The 25,800-nt window shown below is 42.2% G+C and overlaps 2 protein-coding genes across 5 annotated transcripts; both read left to right on the forward strand.

Moving 5' to 3' along the window:
• Positions 1-1,394: 1,394 nt before the first annotated feature.
• On the forward strand, positions 1,395-16,396 carry RB195_009719 (uncharacterized protein; the record flags this gene model as incomplete). 2 transcript variants are annotated; one of them, XM_064190395.1, is made up of 20 exons in its annotated part: positions 1,395-1,560; positions 5,800-5,863; positions 6,431-6,514; positions 9,292-9,367; positions 9,423-9,502; positions 10,746-10,842; positions 11,023-11,118; positions 11,170-11,325; positions 11,387-11,452; positions 11,516-11,605; positions 11,671-11,769; positions 11,826-11,882; positions 12,217-12,315; positions 13,770-13,838; positions 13,960-14,125; positions 14,246-14,329; positions 14,444-14,511; positions 14,563-14,668; positions 15,396-15,505; positions 16,358-16,396. In XM_064190395.1, 20 exons carry the CDS (start codon positions 1,395-1,397, stop codon positions 16,394-16,396), a joined length of 1,872 nt encoding a protein of 623 aa, XP_064047978.1. The 2 variants fall into 2 exon arrangements, with proteins under 2 accessions (XP_064047978.1, XP_064047979.1); XM_064190396.1 differs by lacking the exon at positions 1,395-1,560 and having other exon boundaries at positions 5,832-5,863.
• Positions 16,397-21,126: 4,730 nt separating this feature from the next.
• Positions 21,127-25,061, forward strand: RB195_009720 (uncharacterized protein; the record flags this gene model as incomplete). 3 transcript variants are annotated; one of them, XM_064190399.1, is made up of 6 exons in its annotated part: positions 21,127-21,339; positions 21,396-22,025; positions 23,189-23,322; positions 23,476-23,615; positions 24,051-24,345; positions 24,836-25,061. In XM_064190399.1, 6 exons carry the CDS (start codon positions 21,127-21,129, stop codon positions 25,059-25,061), a joined length of 1,638 nt encoding a protein of 545 aa, XP_064047980.1. The 3 variants fall into 3 exon arrangements, with proteins under 3 accessions (XP_064047980.1, XP_064047981.1, XP_064047982.1); XM_064190398.1 differs by lacking the exons at positions 21,127-21,339; positions 21,396-22,025; positions 23,189-23,322; positions 24,836-25,061 and having other exon boundaries at positions 23,540-23,615; positions 24,051-24,349; XM_064190397.1 differs by lacking the exons at positions 21,127-21,339; positions 23,189-23,322; positions 23,476-23,615; positions 24,051-24,345; positions 24,836-25,061 and having other exon boundaries at positions 21,432-22,037.
• Positions 25,062-25,800: the final 739 nt, after the last annotated feature.

Below are 25,800 nucleotides of genomic sequence, written 5' to 3' on the forward strand. Positions count from 1 at the left end.
TTTTGTGGTATTGGTGGTCCACTCCTGTATATTTTCCCTTCACGGTCATATTTTTCCATGCTTATTTCAAATAAACGAAGCAAATTAACATTCTAGGAGAAAAGTTATTATAATGTCACATTAAGTGACAGAAAAAAATAAAAATAAGGGAAAGCAGGAGGACATAGTCACGTATTCCACATCTGGAGTGCGAGTTCGTTCTCACTGCTATATCTAAGCGTAAAACCACACCCGCACCCAAGCCCCAGGAAATGGAAACTCTTTGATCAGCTCTTCGAATAACCGTAACATACACGAACCTGGAGGTAGAAGTGACTAACTGCAGAAATGAAACGTCTATGACGGCAAGTATTATGGTGAATAACTGCAATTCTTTTGACTAGATCTTCAAAACGCCGAAAAAAAGGAAATTTTCTGAGGGCTTATCTCTGATTCGAGTCTACCACGGCCCCAAGGAGATTTTGATGCGGAGGATTATCGTAAGAGACTCCGAAAAGGAATAGATGAGAACCATTTCCCAACCTACTCCGAAATTCAAGAAAAAGAGCAACCCAAGCCGAGGTAGCTGGATGTCCAGTCAAATATTATATCCAAACCACAAAAAAATGAGAAGCGGTTGATGCTGAGTATAAAAGTCCTGAATTTCGTCGAAGGGAGGCAAATGAAAGAGAGCACTCCAAGAAAAACAGAATGTTGGATGTAGGGCAAGTGCCTTGCAGGTGAACCATCACTGCGCCGCATGGCGTGGGCGAGCTCCGCCCACAAGTTGCCACCGAAATCGTTTGGTTGCTTGTCAGATTTCCATTCCTTTGGTTCTTTCTGGTTTTGCCATGTTTCTCGGATCAGTCTCTCTTGTTTCCCTCATATATTCTCACTCAAAAAATATTCGTTTGAAATCTGACTCCTCCTTCCTTGAACTCTCGCTCTTAGTTTCAACAAACAATTCATGAACCTCATTAGTGAATAGGTTAGGGGCTTTTTGAGGCCGCAAGGTGGATATGGTTATTCGAACTGATCGATCCGCTTGGTATTCACCAACCCATTCGTCTTCAGTTCAGAAAACAGCGATTTACATTTCCATATGTGGTTTGCCTGTCTTGCGGGAACCGCTATACCAACTCATTGTCCTTATCCGCCCATACAGATCTGGTTCCAATTTATCGCGAAGAGAAGTGGAATACTCAAAAAAGGGCAGTAGTCTTACCACTGTGCTACATTCACTCTTTTGAGACTCTACATTTACATTTCTCGTTTGATTGCGTTGGGGTGATATCAAATGATGAGAGTCAGTGGTTGGTACGTCTGCTTAGGCCTTAACCCTTCTACAGCCGATCTTCTGAATTGCTGCGAACGCACATGGCAGGAACTTTGAGGCAATTCCATAGTTTCCTGATATGGCGCAGCTACTTTATGCCCGGATTTGCCTTCGAGCAGTTCTAACCGAGGATTTTAAGTTGAGCGCAACAATAGGTCAAAAAAAGTTCTGCTTTGCTGCCTATCTTACCGCCATGCTGCCGCCGGATATCAGTCTCCGTTTCCCACGTTCTGCATCAGCATCAGGTTAACCAATCCAACCAAATGAAACTTCTGATAATTTGTCTCAGGGCCTGGTTTGGCGCAATTGGAGGTTAGGAGGTTCCACATCACCTGCGCAGTAAGTGATTCGAAACTGTCCAAGCATTTAATCCATCCAAGGTCGATAAACTACTGCCACACCTGTTTGAGCAGGTAAGGACACTGATGTAATTCTTCGAATGCCCCCACAAGTTATAATGCGGCAATATAAGTGCTCATAAAGCTATGCGATTTTGAATTTTAATTAGCCTTTCTCTTCAGGACCCTCTTTTATTTCTATCGTTTACGTTCGAAATAGGCGCTGTGTTCTGGTTGGTAGCTGTAGCAATACTAGGCGGACAACGTTTGTTATAAGTATTTTTCCTTGCCTGAGACTATGACTGCACTGTATAGCGGATAACAGACAACAACACTGACAAATGGCATCGATTGGCGAGTTCAGGTGTCGTGAAAACAATAGCACATGCGTGTGTTCACATACTGCTATGCTTTTGCTCTTGTTTCTTACTAGAATCATCATCAGAGAGTATAACGGATGAAATTATCATAGCCTTTCTCTCAGGACATAACAAGCACTCTTAGGTGCTGCACCAGTAATTGTTCGATCATTACAATTGCTGTTCAAAGTGCGTCTTTTCTCACCGGAAGATGTTCACTTTATTTGTTCCACACAGCAGAGAAATTTGTTGTTTTTATGCTACGATACTCTTGGTTAAACTGTACTAAAAAGAAATTTTGAAGTATTCAGATCATGAGACCTTTGCACTTTTGCCGGACTTTCTTGTGAGCCATTATGATCGGTGTCTTCTTAAGGAATCACTTCGAGCAAGATCTCAGGATCAACTGAGAGATTTAATGTCTATTTGAATCTGCGGAGATGTTGATAAGCGACTCACTTTTTTTGTCCTTCTTTTTGGTCACTGGATCAGATTCTGGAGCTTGGTTTAATATGTTAGGCCAGGTTAGATTTAGCTTTAGCTCTGGAGAGTGAAGTTGATGGTAGACAGAATCGTTATTGTTTGATATTGTCCACCCGAGTGGTGGTGAAGTTAAAGGCAGCGTACCTCGAATCTGTCGTGGTGATAGAATCCGTGGGAAAAGCTCGAGATAGGGTTGTAAATTGCGGGATCTGGGGTGGTTCTGCAACTCTTCCTAATCGTCGTAAAAAACGGCGTGGATATCGCTTTATTTCTTAAGAGGTGCGTTAGAATGCTCCTCCATGTAAACGCTGCGATTCCCTCAGCAGCCTATTCATTGGTTCCACTTGATTAGGCTTGTGAGGAAACACCACTGGCCTTCGACCACTCGCACTTGGATCCGACTCGCGGACGAGGATGGCGCATTGTTTCTAGATTACGAGTATGAGTGTAGCTACGCTTAATCCCTCTAATCATTCTGGTAAAAAAAACTTTATTTCCCACTATGTATGTTAGAATGGGCGGGTGTAATGCAGTCGGTAAGAGGTTCCGCTGTCCTCACGATCGATCGGAGGTTCTAATACGCACGAGTGCTCACCAAGCTTTCATCCCTCCGGGGTCGACAAGCTGGTACCAGACTTGTCTGTAAGGATAAAAACACTGACTTGATTATCAGCTAGCCCTGCAAGTTATTCTATTCTATCTATATTATTCTATCGCATTCCTAACCTTATTAAAGGCATCACCCCACGAATCTGAGGTGGTGCAGATTTCAGGTGGATTATTCGTATACAGGATGGGAGACCACGGAGAGGCGGGTGATTCCGTCCATTTCTTCCTAAATGCTATAAAAAAACGGCCCGGAAGCAGCAGCACCGCACAAGTCTGGCGCGCTCCAGTCGAACTCCCTGTAGAAAAAACTGCGCCAAAGCTGAAGCCGTATCTTCCTGGGCTTTTTTTGCGGCAATTAGGAAGAAATGGAAGGAATCATCCCCCTCTCCGTAGTCTCCCATCCCGTATACGAATACTCCACCTGAAATCTGCACCACCTCAGATTCGTGGGCATTAAAGCGAACGAGATGGGGCATCTCAAGCGGATTGATTAACGCCAGACACTTTATCCTTCGTGTACGTTAGAATGTGCCGCAATCAGTGAGGTCTCCTCAACAACCTATTCAAGTAAAACCAGTGAAGAGGCTGCTGAGGAAACCGGAGCATGTACAAAGATGCCGCTTCTCAACGTGCTTCGTAGGAAAGAACGTTCCCTACAACGTTTTCAGGACGATTAGGTGAATTGAGCGTGGCCACGCTGTTAGTTTTGTGTTTCTGCCTTTAAGCTGTGGTTCGTTTTGTTTTGATAGAGGAAAGTGGCTATTTCGACAAACGATAAGAACGAAAAAAGCAATCTGCACTCTTTTTTCCTTCTTTTAGAACTAAGATGAGAACTTCCATTTACTGCATAAAAAAGATGAGATTCCATGCTAATGTAAACCTCAACTAGTATGCTGTGGATACTGCTTATTCAAGAAAGAAGCTTCAAAAATCCATTGCGATGTGGAGTCTATTTGCCGAGGTAATCCAGTGCACTGGTGTGTGGGCGACTCCTTGTCATTTGTTTATCCTCAAATATGAAACATTTTCTGTAGCACATTCTCAATGACTCTGACCTTGACTCTCTCTTCAATACGCAGCTACTTACGTTTTTGGTATTGGAAACGCATATCTCACTCCGGTTACGCTTCCATTCGTGTGTCCAAAGCCCAATTTAAAGGCGAATCTGGGGTGCTACGGGTTTCAGGTGGGTTATGCCTATGTGGGGTGGGGATACGTAGATTGTGGGGAAGAAGGTGATTCCGTCATTTCTCCCTGTATCAGTGGAAACGGATAACCCCGGAGCACTGTTTCTTACGACGTCCTCACTTGCAGCGCGCCACCCTTGCGCTGCCACCCGCCTGCGATTCGTCCGAATTGGTTTTCGACCAATCGCAGGCGGGGCGCAAACGTTGGACATTGGAACGGAAGCCATCATAGGGAACAGCATTCCGGGGTCGTTCGTTCCCACTGATACAGGGAGAAATGGACGGAATCACCCTCCTCCCCACAATCTACGACCCCGTATAGAAATAACCCACCTGAAACCCGCACCACCCCAGATTCGTGGGATGACGCTTTTCAGTCGTGCTGCACACCTAGGACCCTATTCCAACCAGAGTTCTGGAAGAGCAACACCAACAAGTGTCTTTGGCTCTTTTTAGTTCTGTATTTCATCGATATTCTTACCTGGTTGTTTTTATCAATTCGATTTTTAACATTTTCCAAGCTTATGAGGTTGTTCACTGTCCTCTCATTCGAGCAATATTTCTTCCATTTCCAGGACTTCTGGCGCTACTGACTGACATAGTCGGGTCAAAACGACATGAATCACGAGTGCAGTTTTGGTGCATTTGCGTACGCGCTCCAAACGGCGCGGTGGAGGCAGCAGTTGGAATCGAGGTGGGATCGTCGCAAACAGCAGCGATGGGTGGTGCCAGCGAGGGTTTCACCACGCTCCTAGCCGCTGCGCTCCACCGAAGCACTTCGAGAGAAGCCGCGCACCCAACTGCGTACGTGCTTCATGTCGTTTTGAACCTACTATATACTTGGGGCAAAACTCGTTGACATATGTTAGAAATCGTCAGGATTCGCGACGCTTTCTGATGTTTTTTTGTGAATGTCGGTAAGACAGAAAAACTCAACGGCGCAGTTGCGTAAGGGACTGCGCTCGAAACTATGCAGTGGAGCGTAGCGGTCAAGATTGAGAGGCGACTCTCGCTAGCATCACTCATTGCCGCAGCTCGCGGTGGTCCCACCTCGACCCCAACGCTAGCTCCACCGCATTGCTTCGACTGAGAAAGAGAAAAAAATACTAGAATTACTGTGGAATAATAGAAAAAGTCGCACTCGTGAAGACCATTTCGAAGAAGTTTATTGTATTTAAATTTCTTGTACTTTCTTCCTTTTCCAATTCTTGAGTTGTCTTTCTTAGTTTTTTTTTTTTTTCGTGCCGCTTTTCTTTCTTGTTGTGTTGAATTCTCACCAATTTTTTTTGTCAACTTTGAAGTTGCAACATATTATATTTGTGTATTACTCGTATGAGGTTACCTATGGCAACCTAGGTGAGAACATTTTTCTTAACTCTGTTTAACACTTCTCTGTCTAGCTAATATTTCTTCTATTCGAAGGGGTACCTTACTAGCAAGGCGCAGCTACGTCAAACACCAAAACCTCTGTGTTCTGATGTTTTTAATGACCACGATTTTATTTTCAGGTAGGAGTCAGAAGCACCTGTCATCTATCGCCATGGTGAACAGAGCTAGAGCGAAAAAAATCAGGTGAACATTACTAATCCCATAGGTGCGATAGGCAGGAGCCGGACCCTGACCCTCTTTTGGCGAAGGGGGTCTAGCTCATGTGGTGCACCTCAAGTGAAGAGGATCTTTTCGCCAGCCGTCCAAAGTGAATGGGATCCTTTTGCCGACCATCCAAAGTGAATGGGATCCTTTCGCCGACCATCCAAAGTGAATGGGATCCTTTGCCGACCATCCAAAAATGCAGTGGATCCCTTCGTACAAAAATGAATGAGGTCCCTACCCCAAACGTTCAGAAGTAAAGGGGATCAGAGCACCGGCTCCGACTATCGCATCTATGACTAATGCTAACCGTCTTCGTCTACTTAAAGAGAAATTAATATTTATAAAATGCCGGAAAACTCTAGACTAGAACTAGAAATCACTGATAGATCCCTTTGTTGCTATTTCCGGTGCATCGGTAGTTTTGGTGTGAACTGGAAGTCAGAAAATAATAATTTCATAATTTTCGCCTAGGAAATGGAACATATAAAACAATTGTTCATACTTTATTTCTTAAAAAAAGATATTGCAAAAATGTTAATGTTATAGAGTCAGCGTTCTTCTCTCGTCTCCAACTCCAAGTTCGGCAGCAACAAGGCAGTGTCCGGTTGTAAGCTCCTTGCCTGTTATCGGGTTGGATATTTTCTGTTTACCGTACGTGCCCTGAGACGTATCTTTAGTGCTTTATTGCCATTAACGGAACCTTATCGTGCTGAACTGAACTGCGATTTACAATTCATATCGAACACAGCTGGTCCATTTCCCATTGTTCCAGTTTAATAAATACATTAACTTTATATACAACCTGAATTTGCTGCATATATACCATACCATATACTACGATAGGATGTTACGATAGCATAGTCGGATCAAGACGAACTAAAGCTCGGTGCAATTGGGTGAGCGGATGTCCTCGTGGTGACATGGTGGAGCGGAGCGGTTAGGATCAGGAGGACCTTCCGTTAGCACCAGTCATCGTTGCAATCCGAATGAAGATAGCGGCGATCCGACCTCGATCCAAGTTCTGCCGCTTCGAGCGCAAACGTTTACGCAACTCCACGTAACTTCGTTCAGATCGTTTTGACCTGGCTATTCTTAGACCTAATTTATTTTTTCATCGAGATGTGGTAGTTATGTAATGAGAAGGATTTGCGCAATGATTTGAAGCGATTTCTGTGTGATGTGTGTTTTGTCTCCTAATCGCTTCATCCTTAAGGATGAGGATCGATATCGATATTCGGTGTAACAACGTCGTTTTCATGGTTATGATCCTCAATGTCATTGATTCGCACTAGCCGCATGTTGTGTCAGTTCTTGCCATTGGTCTTCACTTGTCACTCGTCTTGTCCTCGGTCTTCGTCTTTTCATAGTGAACTTCGAAGTTGATTTAGCAATAGAGTTAGTTAACAGTAGGGTTCTCCCCATTAAAATCGGTGACAGCAGCCTATTTTTCGGCGCGAAGAGGGTGCATCTCTACTTTATTCTGTCAAAACGACTAGGTTCTACGGTGTACTTCGAAGTGTTTGCATTTTCGCTTTCCAAATACTCCGCCCACATACAAGTCTAGCGGTCCCGGTCTTAGTGAAAATCGAGTCGGTTTCCCCAGTTATTTGTCGATTGCTTGGATTATTGCATTCTAACTGCAGCAGTCGTTTGTATCTTCTCGTACAGAGTGTACTTCAAGTGAATGGAGACCGCTCTAGATATTTGTCTTGTAGAAACTGAACAGAACTGCAAAAAGTGTTTAGGCTTCAATGCCTTTCCTTGTGGACTTCAAATTGATGTGACATCTGGATGAACTTTCAAATGTAGAGGATCGTAGATCGTAACAAACAACAGAAATTTTTATATTAATTTCTGTGTTCTTACAGCAACAACCACATCACTCCAACTACTACTTTTTCAAAGATAGGGAACAGTAGTTCTCCTTCTGAGGTTGCTCATGCCGTAGCTATAATTCGGATCCATTTCGTAATGTTGTATTTCTTCACGACTTGGTATTACTTGGTATTTGTTTCTCTTTGGCCTAGAACTCAGATATGCATCTTTTTGTAGTGCACCCATGCAGAAGCAGTACGGTGAGGTCAAAACGACCTTACTTGTGATGCAATCATCTATGCCGTTGCAACGAAGTGATGAGGTGGCCCCGTCACTGAGCATAGATGCGATAGTAGGAGCCGGTGTTCTGATCCCCTTCACTTTTAAACGATTGGCGAAATTACCCCCTTCACTTTTGGACGGCTGGCGAAAGGACCCCCTTCACTTGAGCTGCACCCCATGAGCTGAACCCTCTTTATCCGGCTCGCCGGCTTCTCCCTATCGCACCTATGTCGCTGAGCTCTGTAGCCTGAGTTGAAGTAGAGAGCATTCCACTGCGATCCCAACGGTCTATGCAAATCGGCACAAGTCAGATCGTTTTGACTGCCGTGTGTAAGTGGTCGGGGTTATGATCTGCGCGTTGTCTTTTTTCCTTTTCGGGACCATACCGGTTTCATACTTCTGCTACGTGAAACAATTCCTTTCATTAAATTGCATTGAAGATCTATAATCATGAAAAGTAAGATGCTTGTGCATCTGCATGTTTTGAAGACATCACGAATTTTGCGTACTACGGAAACACGGAGTTTAGTTTAGTTTAGACTGTGAACATGAGCGTGGCTCCACTTAACTCCCCCTAGTCGTCCTGGAAAACGCCATGGAAAACGGCATTCCTTCACTGGTTTTATTTGAATAGGTTGGTGAGGAGACATCATTGATCTTATACCGCATCACTCATGGATGCTGTGTGTGCAGAATGTTGGAGCGTTCTCGTAGAAACAAATGTAGTTTCTCACACCTTTTTCAGGACGATTTTTGGAGGGAATTGACCGGGGGCACTCTCATATTCGTAATTTAAAACCCAAACTCTGTGTTTCCCATCAGGTTTCCACACTATTGAGTTTCATGGATACGCGTTGTTGTATTTATGCGTTATTTGTGAAGTGTTTGGATACTGTCATCCTGGAATCCAGAACTATTTGGCATCATTGCCTGTAATTGGCTAAGATCTTGTCGATTATTGGTAGCGCTCGTTCATTCGGAGGGAAGATCATGACTTGGACGCCATGCGCTTGTGACCTTGCACCACAAGCGCATGGCCTTTTTTCAGATCTTCGCGTTTCTTCATCGTTGGTTCTGCACACACAATCTTTCATTGTTGAGTATGCCACCAATCTCATAACCGCTTTGATCGGTAGTTTTTTTCTTTTTGGAATTCTCTGTTTTGGTTATTGTGGTAGCACGAAGAAAATCTTTGTTTTTACTCTTTTTCGTAAATGCAACTTCTCTTTTTGAGATCTTAAGTACTTGGACGTGAACCCTTTGGTTTTTACCACAAACTGAGTGTTTTTAGCAAAAATCACTGTATTCAGGTCCACTTCTGGTTTCGATCCAAGATGTCCCCACTTTTTTGAAGAAGACGTAGTAGTTATTGATCATTCTGTGCAGGTGATTCGTACTAACTAATATTCTAGGTGCAATGACTGATCTTTCACATTTTTAGCCGAGTACCTCAGGAAGGAGTGTAGAAGTCGCAAGGAATGCACTAACATCATCGATGAGATACAGCGAGAAGAATAAGAGGTAGTACAATTTTCACTGCCTCTTTCACATTTCGATTTCAACGGGTCCTAAGAAGCTCTTGCTCCTAAGAAACTTTTTTTGTTCTTGTTTTGGTGGCAAGTTTTACATCATTGAACTCGTTGCTTGCTGCATACGATTGTCGCCTTCCAAGAAATTGGTTTGATTTGACGAAGGATAACATAACTGCTCCTGTGCAAGTGTATGGAATTGGACAATATTGAACATATGAATACAGCCCGTTGCAGCATTTTTTTCTTTTTTGGCTGTATTTTCCGCATCGCAACCCCAGCGAATTCCTCTCTACCCCTATACTCAACCGTTGCAGTTATCAGTGCAAACTCCTAACCAGTGAAGATTTTTGAAAATGATTATTCAACTTACGACCACGAATATTAGAGTAGCGTGCGCGTGCAGAGTACCAATCGCGCTGTACCAGTTGAGTACCAGTTGAGATGTTGGTTGAAACCAGAATCTAACCTTCACGTTGGATTATCCATTCTGTGCTTTAAAGAAATGTTCTGTGTTCTGAAGAAGTCTTCCAAAGTGTTAGTCCATAAAACCAGTTAAGAACCTGTAGTTTAACTTATTAAATATGAATCCATCTCTTGGCAACTCGTGCTAACAATACTGTTAACGAATCAAAACGTTGTGTTGTACGGTGGATTCAGTGCTTTCCACCGAGATGGGGCCATCGCTAGTTACATTCATCTCTGCAGTCTGAGCGGACGCTTTGCTGCGCCGCGTCGAGTACAGCTGCTCACACAAATGCAGAAGGCTTCACGTCGTTTTGATTAGGCAATAGGTTCATGCTCATGAGGTAGACATGTAAAAAATTGAGTGCAGACTGAAAATGAATGGTCAATTGCCGATGTAGGTGATGCACTTGCGCAAGCTGGTTCGCTTGAAATAGCTTATTGGAACACACCTTTACTCATCTCTGCAGTCCGAGTGGGGATGTCGAAGATCCCACCTCGAGCGCAAGAATTGTCGCATAAGGTTTCAGGTCGTTTTTATCTAACTGTGCGCAAAGTGCGAAACCTTGTATTCTCAACTTAGGCATGGTTTCTGCGTCTTCTAGGTATGCAGTGGGAACAAATTTGCAACTTTGGAAAAATTATTGAAGATTAGGCTACGAACAGTGGATTTTTGTCGAATGGCTATGACTCGGGAGGGTACCGTTTCAGCGAGAAAAGTTTGAAAATTTGACCATTTTTATTAAGATGTTAATATCTGAGTTTTGTAGAAATCGTCTTTTCGATCCCCTCGCGTCCATCTCATCTCGGTTGCAGCGTCAAGAACAGGAAGACCTGGGTCGATTAAGATTCCCTAAGAATGAGTTGGTAAGTATATCAGAATTTACGAGTTGGTTCTCATTCTATTTCCATTCGTTTTTCTTCGCTGTTTTTATTCTTCTTCCCCTCTATCCCATAGGCTTATTTCTACTGGTCAACCATTGATAGCCTCCGCTCTGAAAGTTGTAGACAGCTGCGCTTAGTTCCTACCAGCAGAAGATGTTTCAGGAGAGCAAAAAAACTCCGAAAGCCTCGGCAATAAAAACTCCAGAAGTTTCGCCAATAATCACGAAGGAGCCCCAAAAGCAATCGAAACCAAAAGAGGTAATCAATTCTCACCAGCGACTTCGTGGATTTAGGGTTTAATTTTTTTAGGACAGAGCGGTAGTTATTTGTGAGAGATCTGAAGCTCCTATAATTTGCTCACGGAAACCTATACTGTACGGGTCCTGCGACAGCCGTCCATCTTCGTCTTCGCACAAAAGCGTTTCAGAAAAAAGTCTTGATATTGTAATCCGTAGGGATTTTAAGGTATCTTGTTGAATGCAACAGTGATTTGAATGTTGAGTTCATTGATATGATCCATTTTTAGGATCTTCGTGTAGTTAATTCTTCCAAAAGAAAGAGAGTGGCTGCACCCATAGAACGGCGTGAACAGGTATTCTAATTCTTTATGTTCACAATTATACGCATCCCATCCGTTTCATGAAAGCTTGTTCAGGATCCGTCGTCTCCACCGCACATACACAAGTCAGAAACATTAACAGTTATAATCCCTAAGAGAAGATCTGTGGTAGCAAAACAGAACACGGTTAGTTGCACAAAAAATAATTAACCTTGATTTTTATACTCTGTACGTTCTTTTGATGATTTTAGGATTCTCTACGATCAACGTTGATTCAAAGAGAAAACACTGTTCCTTCAAATAATGTACCTACTACATCGAGTATGAAAGATGTGACTACAGATGGAGAGGTACGCAAAGTCTGCGTGTAACTCGCTGTATGCAAGAATATCGTCAGTAATCCTAGGTGAAATGTCTAGAGGAAAACGTTCCAACTACTTTCTCATCTTTGACCGAAGTACAGGTAGGACTCTATATTTTTAAGTAATGGAATTTATTTCTGCATTTATCACAGCTTTTTCTTTGAAAAGGTGGATTTATCCTCTAGAATAGAATGTTACTTTATTAGATTACTTCATCCACAAGGTTTGTTGATTTGTTGATTGTGGTTTCTTCATTCGGGCTCTATTCTGGAGTCACCGTTGTAACCACATCACTTTCCATAAACCTTAAAAACCACTTTTCTTTCGTAATTCCATTTTCCCCACTATATGCGTTAGTGAATTAATTTATAATTAATAAATTATTTTATAATTACTTACTCTAATTTGTTCTTCTGAATTTATCGTAACCTTAAGAATGGTCAAAAGGAAGATGACTACCCTGAGACTCCGGTTTCGAATGGAGGTGTGGTGCAAGATGTTGCAAAAGTGGATGCTAATCAAGAAGAGGAAAAGGTGACTAGAAAATGTTCCCTTCGTTTGCTTGTGTTAAAGTTTTACTTGTGTATAGTTAACCTCTTAAGGGTGTAGAAGCACCGGAAGAATGGGTCGAAAGCGGTTCATTCTTGAAAACGGCTGCTAGTGCTGCATCTATTCCGTTTGCTCGCAGACGCGGCGTATGCCTGCTTTCACCCACTTGACACCCTATTAGATGCCTCATTGGGGGACTCGGTACAACATGACAGTTTTCCTTGATAATAAAGGGGATTTGAGATCATAATTAGATTTGATCATATTCACACTCGTCAACTTCACATTCAACTGCTGTCCTAGCCTTATTTATTAGAGGAGAGATTCCAATGTCCGCAATTTCGCAGATTGGTGCGTTGAAGTTGTAATGATAATAGATCGGTGGTTTCGAACAATTCAAATCTGCTCACTCAACGAACTTCAGCTTCAGGTTTGGTCAGATCAAACGAGCAAGTGCAGGGATAAAGTGGTAAACTTCAATGTTTTTTTAAAATCCTTCGGAAAACTCGAAGGAGAAGACAAGGGTTCGTGGAATGTTCTAGAGCGTTCTTTTCAGGGACCCTGTCATACAAAAGAGTAATTCGCCTATCCGACTCGAGTTTTCATATACGCGTTTAGAAATCTCTTTTTTCATTGGGTACCTGTTAGAGAAGTCGATACGTGCACTTTCCTCTTTTTTTGCTATTTGGATGTATGGAATCTTAGAAAACTAAGAAAAGTATTTCAGCAGATGTATCTAGTCAGTATTTTTTATCCTCCCGGGCAAGTCTGGCATCATAGATGCGATAGGGAGGAGCCCGACCCTCCTCAGGCGAAGGGGGTCCAGCTCACGGGGTGCACTTTAAGTGATGTCAACCGTCAACTCTTTGTCAACCTCCAAAAGTGAGGGGCCCCTCCACCAACCGTACAAATGTTAAGGGGTCCTTTCGCCTGCCGTCCAAAAATGAAGGGGGTTCCATCGTTAATCGTCCAAAAATGGAAGTCGGAGCACTGGCTCCAACTATCGCATCTATGTCTAGTACCAATTTCTTGACCACGCGGGATGTAACGTTGGTTCGCACTAGAGCGGTTTCGAACCTCCGATCGATCGTGCAGACACAGCGGAACATCTTACCAACTGCGCTACACCCACTCTAGCGACTAATATACTTACCAGTTTGTGCGTGCAATACTGATCGGCATAGAAAAGACAGTCTCAGAAGACAGAAACGAGAAATTTGCTCTTGTTCTTCGTGGTTCTCAGTTATAAACGCGTATAGCGTTTTTCGGACTTCTGTTGGTCTTCTTTTTATTAATTATCAACCGAAGAGAGCAATGAAATATGCATTCCGTGAGAGAATAGCGCTAGGTTAGATTTTGTAGATCTGATTTTGAAAGATTGCTGTTGCTTATCTTCTTACCAGGGGCAGTCGGCAGTTCTTGATACAGATGTTTTTCAGTCGACGAGCGAAGTCGTAGAAGAGGATTGTTTAGTTAGTGACGATGACTCCGAAGATGTAGAAGATGAGGTGGTTCCGTTTTTTGTATTCACCCTTTTCTGCTCCTCCAACGTCATTCATTTATACCTTTGCAAATTTACACGGTTTTTTAAAACACTTTTTCTGTTTTTCATAAAAGTAGACATTTCAGGCTTTCCTGGATCCACCCGTTTTCAAATCTACCATCTCAGACGACACTATCATTCCATTTTTTTCCGACAAATACGTATTTTCAAATCATTACCCTTGCCGAAGGCTATTCATTCATGGACAACGGTTCTCTTCGACTGAGCAGTTTTACATGTGGACGAAAGCCCGTGGGTATTATTGATTGAACTTTTCTCATATTAAATGATTGTTGATGATGTTCGGGAGTGTTACACCATAATGTTCGGGAGCTATACAACACTTATTTTTTCACTTCTTCCCGTTTTCAGGGTTCTGTAAAGACTTTAGCGCAGCAAACGCTATTCTTTACTTAAATGATCCTAAAATGATCAAACAAGTCGGAAGCCAATTAGGTGAGAGTTTCTTTTCGATAGTTGTGTTATTCATTATTTTACATTCATAACTCCTATGTCATTGACGAATTCCTGTTTATTTTGGTTATTCAACATCTTATTAGTTTACTTTAGAAAATTTTGATCAGCACAGGTGGAGAAAATTCTCATGGCGAGTAATGATGAAAGCGGTGATGGCCAAGGTTTGCAATTTTTCTAGATGCTTCAAGGTTTCCTTCGATAATATATTTCAGTTCAAACAAGATCGGAATATGCGATTTCAACTGTTTCGCACTGCAGGATCTATGTTAACTGAGGCTAACCCTCATGACAATTACTGGGGAATTGGCCTCGCTATCGGTATGTACATTTTCTTCGTTATGTCCTAAAGATAATGGATCTTTTCTCACATTACTATTTAATCGTCTAACTCATCTTTTTGTTCCATATTTATTTGAGATGGAATCATCTTCAGTGTTTTTACGATTTTGTTGTAAATACAATATGTGATTTTTGAAATTTGTAAGAAAAAACTCTGAGGGCGAGAATCAGAAGCTAATGAATTTCATTTCTCGCTTTTTCCTAATTGCTACAAGTTCTCTTTTCGATGAATATTACAACATTATGATGTTTCTGTAATACCACAGCTCTTTGCGTTCATACTAGATAAGAATTTCATTTGGACGCATTTGTGCCTGAGTTGGATAGCTCACAATAATTTGGGATTTTATACCCAAGAAAGAAAACGGTGGTTCAGTGGTGATGTTTATCAAATAGATGCGAAGAAGTTAAGAGCAAAGAAAAGATTGCCGGCCTGCTCCGGCTAGTACAAAAGCAACATCTCAACATAGAAGCGCGTCGCCTCCTTCCCATATGGTCGGCAAGAAGGGGATAGTATGGCAACAAACATTACAGATTATCAATTGTCCTGTTCCGAGATAGGAACAGTATTGTCCTTTGCATAGTATAGTAGTATAGTAGATGCGTCATCTGTTGGGGAGCCCCTCAGATATCATTATAGTTATGGAATTCTTAATTCTTTCATACACTTGCAGTCTCAGTATTGATTCAGCTTTTCTTTCTCCAGATGATCCTAACGTAGCTAATCCGTCGCGATGGAAGGGCTGTAATGTTATGGGTGAAATACTAATGCAGATTCGAGATGTTCTGTTAGAAAATCCCAAATATTCTGCGGAGGTTTGTTTCTACTGCTATTGTGATTTTTTGAGGATGAAGTGCTTTAATTTTTTTCTTACGATGTGACCATCACGTAGAAATCGGACTTAAGCGCAATATCCGGGGGAATTTTTGAGCTTCTCACCTCTCCACCACTAGGTAGAGGCCGTAACAAAATTCTTAAGTATCACTTCGAGAACGCGCAACACCCCTCTCAAATCCTGAAAATTGAGACGTCAGAGCCATCCTTATGCAAGATGGCGACGAATACACGTTTCTTAAAATTAGGTGTGCGCCCTCTTGAAATGGGAGAAATTTCGCGACCTTTCCAGCAAAATACCAATAAATTAGCGAAAGATTCCTAGCATCATACAGGTTCTTATTTTGTGATGTCGCACAAGTCGTTCACCTCGATCATGTCCTCGCAGAAACCTCTCGATATTCCTGACATTTCAAATTTCTAGATTTTTGGGAGTTTCTTGTTTTCATCATGATATTTGCGCCACTCATTATTTCCCTTGTGAAGGTAAGTATAGCTAAGTGATCCATGTTTCCTTGCGGGATAAAAGTTTGTTTCAAATTCTCTGAAGCCGGTTATCTGAAGCCTACTTTCAAGATATGGGTGGACTTTATTCATTTCCCTCATCGACGTTCATTAGTGGACTTAGTATAAGGAGCATATTTGCAGTAGTAAGAATGGCATCAATAAGAGGTGGCTATTCTGCTTAACCGAAGTATCTGTAGTTGCGCAGCAAGAGTGGAGTCCGCTACTCGGTTCTCGTAGCATTGAGCTTTTTCCTTCTGCGAGTTTACCTGCTGTGATGGTCACATCGCCCTTTCTATCAAGTAACAGTCTTTACTGTTAATTTTTAGGTGAAAAATGCAAAGCAACACCTTCTGGGATGTGTTTAAAAAGCTGATCTGCATCATTTTTGTATGCAAATTCGTTTGTTCGTCGTTTCTTTCTAGAATAGCTTCTACGCTTCTTGGACTAGCTCTTTCGTGCTTTTGTCATATTGATCTTATCTGTAACATGCTAGAAATAGTCGAAATTGTTAGTCCGTTCAATTTGTTATGTTTGCAGTTGTTTTAAATAGTTTCCGCAGCACTGTTACTGTTACAGTTGTTTCCTAACTTACGCATCCATAATCATGCATTGTTCGGAAAACTCAAGTTGTTATTGCAAATATGAAAAATTAGCATGAAATTCAATCAGGTAGGAGGTTAAAATTTAAATTTAATCTCGCTTTTTAGAGAAAGTTTTGGTTGAGGTTCTGAGGTTGGCGGTAGCAAGATATTTCGTTGACTTGCTGAAATCGGGAACTTGTAGAACATAACTAGCTTTGTTGTAGTTTTTTTTTTTTGTAGAAAGCAACGACTTCACGAGAATGAGGGATTTGAAGTTAGACTGTATCAAGCTAAATTAAACTCTAAATACTATTATTGATAAGCAGCTCTATTGTTTTGCTTTAGGCTTGTTCATTCCGTCAACTTATAATGGTTGTAAAATTGTGTATCTGCTTTTAAATTAGAATACGTGATGTAGGTGCGATAATCTTTGTAAATGTGGACATTTCTTCACAAATCTTAAATTTTCTCTTTCCCTTTCTCCTACAAACTAGATGAATATGTTGAACCTTTCCACCGCTTTCTCAGTTATATATGTTGTGCATTAAAGAATTCTAAGAATTGTTCTTTTATTTCCCCTCTCGCTTTTTTTTTCTGAAAGAGGAGTTTTGCTGAAGAGCAGCAGCTAACGTATGAATTCTTTTTTTTTTTTAAAGAAAGGCTTATTAGTACTCTGGTTAAACTTGAGTTCTTATTTGAGAAGAAAATACATACGTGAACCCTTGAACAGTGGTGCTTGACTTAGAAATTGTTATAGTCGGGTCAAAACGACATGAAGTATCGGTGCATTTGCGTACGCGTTCGAAACGGTGCGGTGAAAACAGTAGTTGGAACCGAGGTGCTATCGCAAAGTGCAGCGATGGGTTGGTGCCATCAAGCGTTCGAGTGCGCTCCTAACCGCCGCTCCACTGCACCGCCTCCACAGAACCCCTACGCAATTGCACTGTTCTTCATTTGGCTTCGTTTTGACCTTACTATGCAATTATACTCCTAACTTGGAGTCTGTGTAGTGTAATGAAGAATACATCAACAAAAGATAAGGAACATTTTTAATTAAAGTAACGTAATGAGTAATAAAGTAAAGTAGTGAAGGGGTGAAATGCTTGAAGAATTCAAGATTAATTCATTGGGACGCTAAGGCTGTGTGCAGTTGTATGCACAGTTGAATTACCTACATGTCGGGAATTCTTTTTGTAAGATGACGCATGAAAATTTGAGGAAAGTGGACTGTTTTCGTAGACGAATGCTGGTAGGTGGTTCTGAAAGCTATCCATATTTCAAATTTTTGAATTTGTGGGAGAAGTTGCGCATTTTTATCGTGAGATTTGTAACCTTAACTAAACTTTACGTCGATGGGTGCGTGTGGTGCAGCCGGTAAGAGGTTCGGCTGAGACCTCTTACCGGATGGTTCGAAACCTCTCTGCCAACCAAGCCTTTTATCCCTTCGGGGCCAATATGTTGGTACCGGAATTGTTTGGATGCATCGGCCAGACCTTGTAGGTGTTGTACAGCCTAGACACGCGTTCACAAAATGAAATTCAAACGAAAAATGTCTTAATCACAATTTTGAAATCCAGTCAAACGCGAGGCGCATCTCCGTAAAGATTGAGCAACGCCGGGCTCCTTTATCCATGAACCTGTGACCTGGGTCCTTGCATCTACGTGCTGGAGACATCTTTGCTTAGAAAATCCCCTCGAGTGATCCTTTGAGTTCTGCGAAGCTAACACTACATGTCTAAAAGTCGGGCGATCACAGAGCGTTCAGAGAAGGTGAAGCACAGTCTTCATGAGTAGATTCAGAACTTGGGTTTTCTGAATCCTGCAAACTGCTTAGATTCGCCTTCAATTTCCTTTTTTATCTTCTTTTCAAGTTGTTCGGAAGATCCAAGCGAGCATGTTGAACGCAATTGTACAAAATAGTTGACTACCATCCTGCATTCAGCGAGGAGGGAATTCCTCTCCTGGGCTATCTTCGGTCTGCAATCACACTGGTGAAAACATCCAGATATTATAGCCGGGTCAAAATAATCTGAAGGTCTGTGCAGTTGCTAAACGGTGCGGTGGAACGTAATGGTTCGGAACGACGGGGGACCCTTGCTAACGCCACTCATCGCTGCAGTTTGCGGCGGTCCCACCTCGATTCCATTCGGTAGATTCACCATGCCACTTGTTCAATTGCACCAAGCTTCATGTCGTTTTCATGTCGAGAAATAGTCATGTCATGTAACCACTTCTAAAGTGAGTCCTTCGTCACATGCTTTTCGTAGAGACTTTCGTACAGCTCTGTACATGTTCCGGAATATCAAAAGAAGACAGAACATGATTTTTTTGGTCGTTCACAAAGAGAGATTTTGAAGAGGGAATCATGAGCATGATTCTCGATGAGCACAGGCTTCAACAGGATATATATATATATATATATATATATAATATTTGCTGCCACATTTTGCGGGCTATTGAACATAAATATCTTTTTCCAATCTTGGCTTGCGGTCCAGACAACCTAATCAGAAGTGTTTTTCTTGCAAAATTTCACTCATATGTTTTGTGTGTGAAAAATTACGTGCTTCATGCAGCTTTTTGCTGGGTGCTGCATTCCTCTTGGTCATGCTTCAGTCCACATCTCCAAGCTAAGGATGATGTGCACTGATTTCTGTCAGCGAAATATCCTAACATTTAAAAATAAAAAGAACGGCATGAGCTCTGGAATGAGATAGGAAGTCTTTGTCAACTACAGCAAAAACTAGAACATTAACATCGTGATGTGCCCTAAGCTTCTATCAGCGCTCTTTCATTGTTTTTAGGCTATCATCTAAAGAAGATCTAGCTTTGAACGGTCCTCTAGTGATTGTCTTCAGTCGTGTACTTTGTGACGTAAATCTTTCGAATATTGTGATACACTGTTTCGAGATGTTGATCGTTCTAGAGAAACAAGACCGCCTTCTATTTGAAATAGCGTCAAACTGTTCACCATTTATCACTTGGTCTCAACGCATCTCACCTGACACCTGCAAACTGAACGTCAGCCGCTAATATTTGATAGTTGTTTGTTTCAGTTCTATGTTGAATCCACCTCATAAAACTTGTGTTGGCTCAGCTCCAATAATGGTTAGTGATGTAATGTGAATTGAAAGTGAATGTATGCTTAATCTTCAAAACTGGATTTGCTGCCACGGAAATTTTGAAGGTTTTAGTGAATCCGTTTTTCGCTTATGTTTGCTTACTACGCTGTAAAGGCATCACCCCGTGAATCCGAGGTGGGACGGATTTCAGGTGAAGTATTCGTATACAGGATCGTAGATTATGAAAAGAAGGGTGATTCCGTCCATTTCTTCCTAATTGCCGTAAAAAAAAACGGCCCGGAAGCCGGAACGGCGTTCGGGCGCGCTACTTTCTATGACGAGTTCGATTGGAGCGCTCTTCCGTGTCGTTTTTTTTTACAGCAATTAGGAAGAATTGACGGAATCACTCCCCATCTCCTTCTCTATAATCTACTATGCCGTATACGAATACTCCACCTGAAATCCGCAGCATTCAGATTTGTGGGGTGACGCCTTTAAGCCAGTTTTATCCTGATGCAATGCAGCTTTGATCCAGATCAGGTGAAACACGCGGAAATCTGGCTCCCATTTCTTTTCAAATTGCGAACCTTCGTCAACTCCCGAATGTTACGCATCATTGAAGTCGGATTTTGATTGTCTCATCTGTGCTTCATTCTCGATATTTTGCAAATATAAACAGAGAGCCTTCGAAAATATTTCAATGCATTATTTTCGCTGCGCAGATTTGCATACAGGTCGCAGAACACGAGTGTCTGGACCCAGAATCTTCTCGAAGGACATGTGGATTTTTAGCCTATGATTTGTTTGTTGAAAAAGGTTTGGGTTTTCGTTGTTTTTCCGAAGGTTGTCGTTTTTTAACTGAATGCAGTCTGAGAAATATACTCATTTTCTTCCGATGTTTATTGGGAAACACACTTATTTTGGACTTATGTCTCGACTGCATTGTCTCTAAAAGAAAAAACATTTCACCGACCACTAAAAAAGATTTTAAAAAAACAAGGAGTAAGTAATAAAAAAGCAGAGAATCTTTCGATTGAAGAGGCAAAATGAAAGCAAATCATCTTTACATGAATAATAACTTGTCACACGAAATCTCACTTTTAATTAAGGATTTATGATTTTGCAGAATTAGATAATGTGTTAGCCTCTTTTAAATGGGAATGTATTGCAATTTTTCCAGTGATCGCTTGCAAAAAACCCATTGGGCACGTACGAGCTATAGAACCTGCACTGTTATATGGCGAAAGATTCCCATACATTGCAAAAAGGTGCTGTCGTCCAGCGCATCTCCAAAGCCCATAACCTGAAAGGTCAACTAGCTGAAGGAAGCAACAATCATTCGTTTCGTCAAGCTGAACTGTCGAACAGTTTCAAGTGAACTCTAGTGAAACCGCAGTGTCTAGGCTTCTGCAATATCTCTGTGTGCCGTTTGTTGTACTGCAAGAAACACGCATGAGAGCTCGGCCCGTCGTCACCATCGAAAACTACACCATATACTGCGGCGATGTTGATGAGAACAAAGTAGGTGTGAGGAACGATTACAAGAACCTGGTGGAGGAATTTGGCTCAACGTCGTCTAGATGCGCCTTTCTACGACTGCGGGATCGCAGAGGACGTAAACTCTGGATCGTAAGTGCTCGTGCACCTACACCGCTGAAGACAACAGTAAGGACGCTTTCTACAATGAGCTCAATGCGTTGATATCTAAAATACAAAGCCAGCAGGTGGTCATTGTGGGCATCGACGCAAACGCGAAGATGGGACTCGAACAGCAATCCGATGTGCTAGGAAAATGGTATTATCCAGCGGAGCGCACGTCGGACAACGGTGACCGTCTGGTCGACTTGTGCGAACAGACGGGCCTCATCATCGCTTCCACGTTTAAGAGGAATCATCGACGCCATCAGCTCACGTGGCAGGGGTCAACCCTTTTAATGCCTGAACAGCAGCGCAAGCGGAAGATGAGGACTCTTAAACTTCAGCTCGACTACGTTCTGGCGAGGAACATTCCTCAGTCAGATATCCGAAAATCTAGAGCTGTTTGGGACGTCGCGTTCGACTCTGACCACCGTCCAGTTGTTCTCAGCTTCAAGACACGGTTCAACAAGAGAAACCGAGGAGTTCCTCTTCAACCGAAAATCGGCATGGCAGGTCTGAAAGACGATGAATGCAGAAGAAAATTCCGCCAACGTGTGTCTATTCATGTTCGAGTACGGACCAGAAAGAAGCTTAGCGATGCGGATTCTTTCACAAATTACATCCAGGATGCTGCAAGGGAAACGCTCCCGGTTCTATTGCCGCGGAAGAAGTTTGCCTTTTCATACAATTCTGTATGTGGATCTGCACTGCTGGTGACTTCGTAATATGGTAATATGTTTTAAAAATGTTCGAAAAAAGTTTGTTATAATTTATAAACGCTAATGAAAAATATTCTACTCCGACATATCTATAGATAAACCTAACTATAGAAATTATTGCATTTATGACCTTATAACTTTACTCGAATATATTCTAGAGAATAGTTTCTGTAAAGTAGGAAACAGATTATTTAAACAAATCGTAGGGGTTCCACAAGGTAGTAATACCAGCCCAGTTCTAGCTGATCTTACGCTCTCATACTATGAGTACATTTATGCCTCTACTATTCATAAACCCAAACTTGTTTTCTATCCATTTAGATATATGGATGACCTACTAATCATACATAATGCCGATGAAAAAATCCTTGCAAATATTGTAGACCAAACTTACCATAATGTTTTGACGTTGGAAAAAACTAATAGTACAAATTACGAATGTTATTTTTTAGACTTACATATTTACTGCTCTGACGAACACTTATATACTAAACAATACAACAAGACAGACTTATTCAACTTTACTGTCTCTAGATTCAGCCATGGCAATTCTTTTATTTCTAATACTCTTAAAACCGCTATTATATATACTGAGACTCTACGAATATCTAGGAGCTGTAGTTTTTATTCAGATTTTACAGACAGACTACAGATCATGCTTAAACTTCTGAGTGCCTTAGAATACGACAAGAACATTATTATTCAGGCTATTTTTAAATGTTTTATTAAGAACAAACATATTATTTATAAGTATCCTGAACTATATAGAATACGTAGTTTTAAGGCCTTTACCAATACGCTTGTATCTAGTCTGTTCTCGTGATCTCCTTGACCTAACAGTTAGTCATACGGATTATTTTGGCGCCTTAGCTGGCTATAAATAACAGGCTCTATATGAATTCCACATTCTGTCTACTCTTCCTTACTGAAGAGCCTCGGGAGTGAATAACACGTGTCATTCTTAATTATTCTCTGCTTCCCAATCTATAATTACTCCTTCCGTCTAAGGGTAGAGGCGAAACGGAAGAATTGCTATATATTTTAAGCTACTTTTCCTGATATTCTACTCTGTAATCTAATTTCTATTATTCTACTTTACTAGAATTCTATTATTCTACTGTACTAAAATACTATTACTACTATTACTATTCAACCAGGAAAAGCGTCTTAGAAGGAAGCTGCGTCGTCAACTGCAACAAGACTGCGATAACGAGTGGATGTCAAGAGCGATGGAGCTTGAGAAGGCGTTAGAGCACAGGAACCCGCGGAGAGCCTACGCTCTACTAAAACAGTATAGCGGCAAAATGAAAAGATGTTCCCATGTCCTCAACACTGCTAGTGGGGTAGCTGTCGGTGAAGCAACCCTTCCAATTTGGAAGGAACACTTCAAGACCTTGCTGAACCGGCTAGCACCGTGAGCTCCTGAACTCGAACACGTTCATAGACCGACATATGCGGTTAACAAGGAGCCACCGACCGAGTCGGAGGTACTGGTCTCTATTCAGAAAATGAAGAATGGAAAATCTGGTGGAGACGACGGGATTAGCGCAGAAATGCTAAAATATCTTCCTCCGTCTAGGATTCGTGAGATGACAAAGATCATCCAATATGGATGGACGAAAGGATACCTGACTCGTGGAGACACGCAATCATAAGTCCCCTCCTCAAGAAGTTATCCGTCACGGACCCTAGGAATTATCAAGGAATCTCTTCGCTGCGTGTTATGTACAAGGTACTGGAGCGCATTATCCTGGACCGACTCATTAGACATCGCGAAGAAACAACGCGCGACGAGCAAGCTGGTTTTCGTCCTGGCTGATCTACGATTGACCAGGTGTTCATCGTCAGGAGAGTGATCGAAATCTGGCAGCGGTATTCGAAGCCGATGCAACTAGCGTTTCTGGACTTTGAAGCCGCGTTCGACTCTCCTCACCGAGGCCGTCTTCTCAACGCGCTTCGCGCCGATGGAGTACCAGGAAAGTTCGTTCGCTTGCTTGATGACATGAACAACTGCTGCAGTTCGAACACCAGCCGGATGTGCAACACCGTTTGAAGTGGTAACTGGAGTAAGACAAGGGGCAGAGGCAGGACCTTTCCTGTTCAATTTCGCCATCGACGACATTATGCGAAAAACAGTTGACCAGTGTCCTGCCGACATTGTCTTAGCACCATCAGGGTGCCCCTTGACTGACCTCGAGCACGCCGACGATGTTGTTATATTCGCGGAAAGCAGTACGAAACTTCAACATGTTGTCAACCTTGTATCGAAGCTGGCTGCAGCCTACGGACTACGCCTACGCCCTGATAAATGCAAGTAAATGTGGATCTCTTCGACACCTCGAACGGGAATCAGGGTGGACGGACAACCGATAGAACTCGTCGATGAGTTCTGTTACCTGGGCTGTATGCTGAAGAACAACGGCAGCTACGAGAGAGATGTTCAGCAAAGATGCGCTAAGGCCACTTCTGCATTTAACTCCTTAACGAAATGCCTGTGGTCGACCCCCATCACCAAAGAAGTCAAGCTGCGAGTCTACCTATCCACAATTCGCCCCATCGTGATGTACGGATCAGAGACTTGGGCAGCACCATCAAAGGTTATGGAGAGGCTTGACTGCACGGAACGAAAGCTGCGTAGACCGCTACTTGGCTACTTTTGACCAAGGGTATGCCACAATGAAGATCTTTACGCAGAAACTGACGTGGTATACCGGCGGATGACACGTGGAAGATATTAACATCTTGCACATCATCATCGAAAGTGCCTAGAGTAAGTCGTCTTCCCTTCTTTGGTCATATATTAGGGAGGCCGGCAAATCGCCTTGTTCAACGAGTTCTGAGGAGTTTGCCAGATTCGAGCTGGAAGAAGCCACCGGAAAACGGAAGTTCTGGACTGAGGTGGTGAAAGAGGACCTGAGGACACTCGGCGTGGATAGGCAGTTCAAGCGAGACGTAAGGTTTCGCAGAGTATGGAATAACGACGAATGGATTGATTCTGTGCAAGCTCTCGCAGAAGATCGAGAAGGTTAGGCAGAGCTGTGTTCAAGGACGGTACGCCTCGACGAAGAAGCGGGTAATCGCGTCAGGCTATGACATCAGCCCGCCGATTAAGTCAAGTAAGTCAATTCAGTATCCCGTATACCGAACCACCTGCATTACAGGTTTCTTATTATGTCCTGGGAAACGTCTTTATTGCTCATTCTTTACCAACTCTTGTTCAACTTCATAGTTAATTTATGAGAAAGCTGGACATTTACAAAAGAGTTTGTGAATGTTTTTATTCTTGGAGTTTCATTTCAGTTCTGCTTGGAAGTTGTTTAGAAGAAGTACATAAAAGAAATCCAAAGAAGAGATCGAAATAACTGCTGGATTTTCTTAAGACAGAACGTCAATTGCCGAGACCAACGTGGAAGGGCTTATCTCTCACTCATAGGTACTGAAGATTCTTAGGGTTGACTGAAGACATCGAATCCAAATCATAGTATAAAGTTAGGGTGCTCGTTAGGGTTCCTTCTTTTCGGAAGCAGCTGTCCGAAGGCTGCTAAACATGTTGCTTCAAAGGTTCACAATTATAGACCTGATGAGAATCTGACTGCACTCAAACACTCCACAGAGCGAATAAGTTAGTTACGCACACAGTCAGAAACGACAGCGTCCCTCGGTATCGGGACTCTGGCGAATACGGCCCTTCAACCATTGTTTGGAACCTCTCTGATTTCAAGCAAGGGGAACTCCTAAGCAAGGGATATCGTTGAAAAGAGCCAAATTT

This window comes from Necator americanus, chromosome III (assembly GCF_031761385.1).
Source record: "Necator americanus strain Aroian chromosome III, whole genome shotgun sequence".
NCBI classification, from domain to species: domain Eukaryota; kingdom Metazoa; phylum Nematoda; class Chromadorea; order Rhabditida; family Ancylostomatidae; genus Necator; species Necator americanus.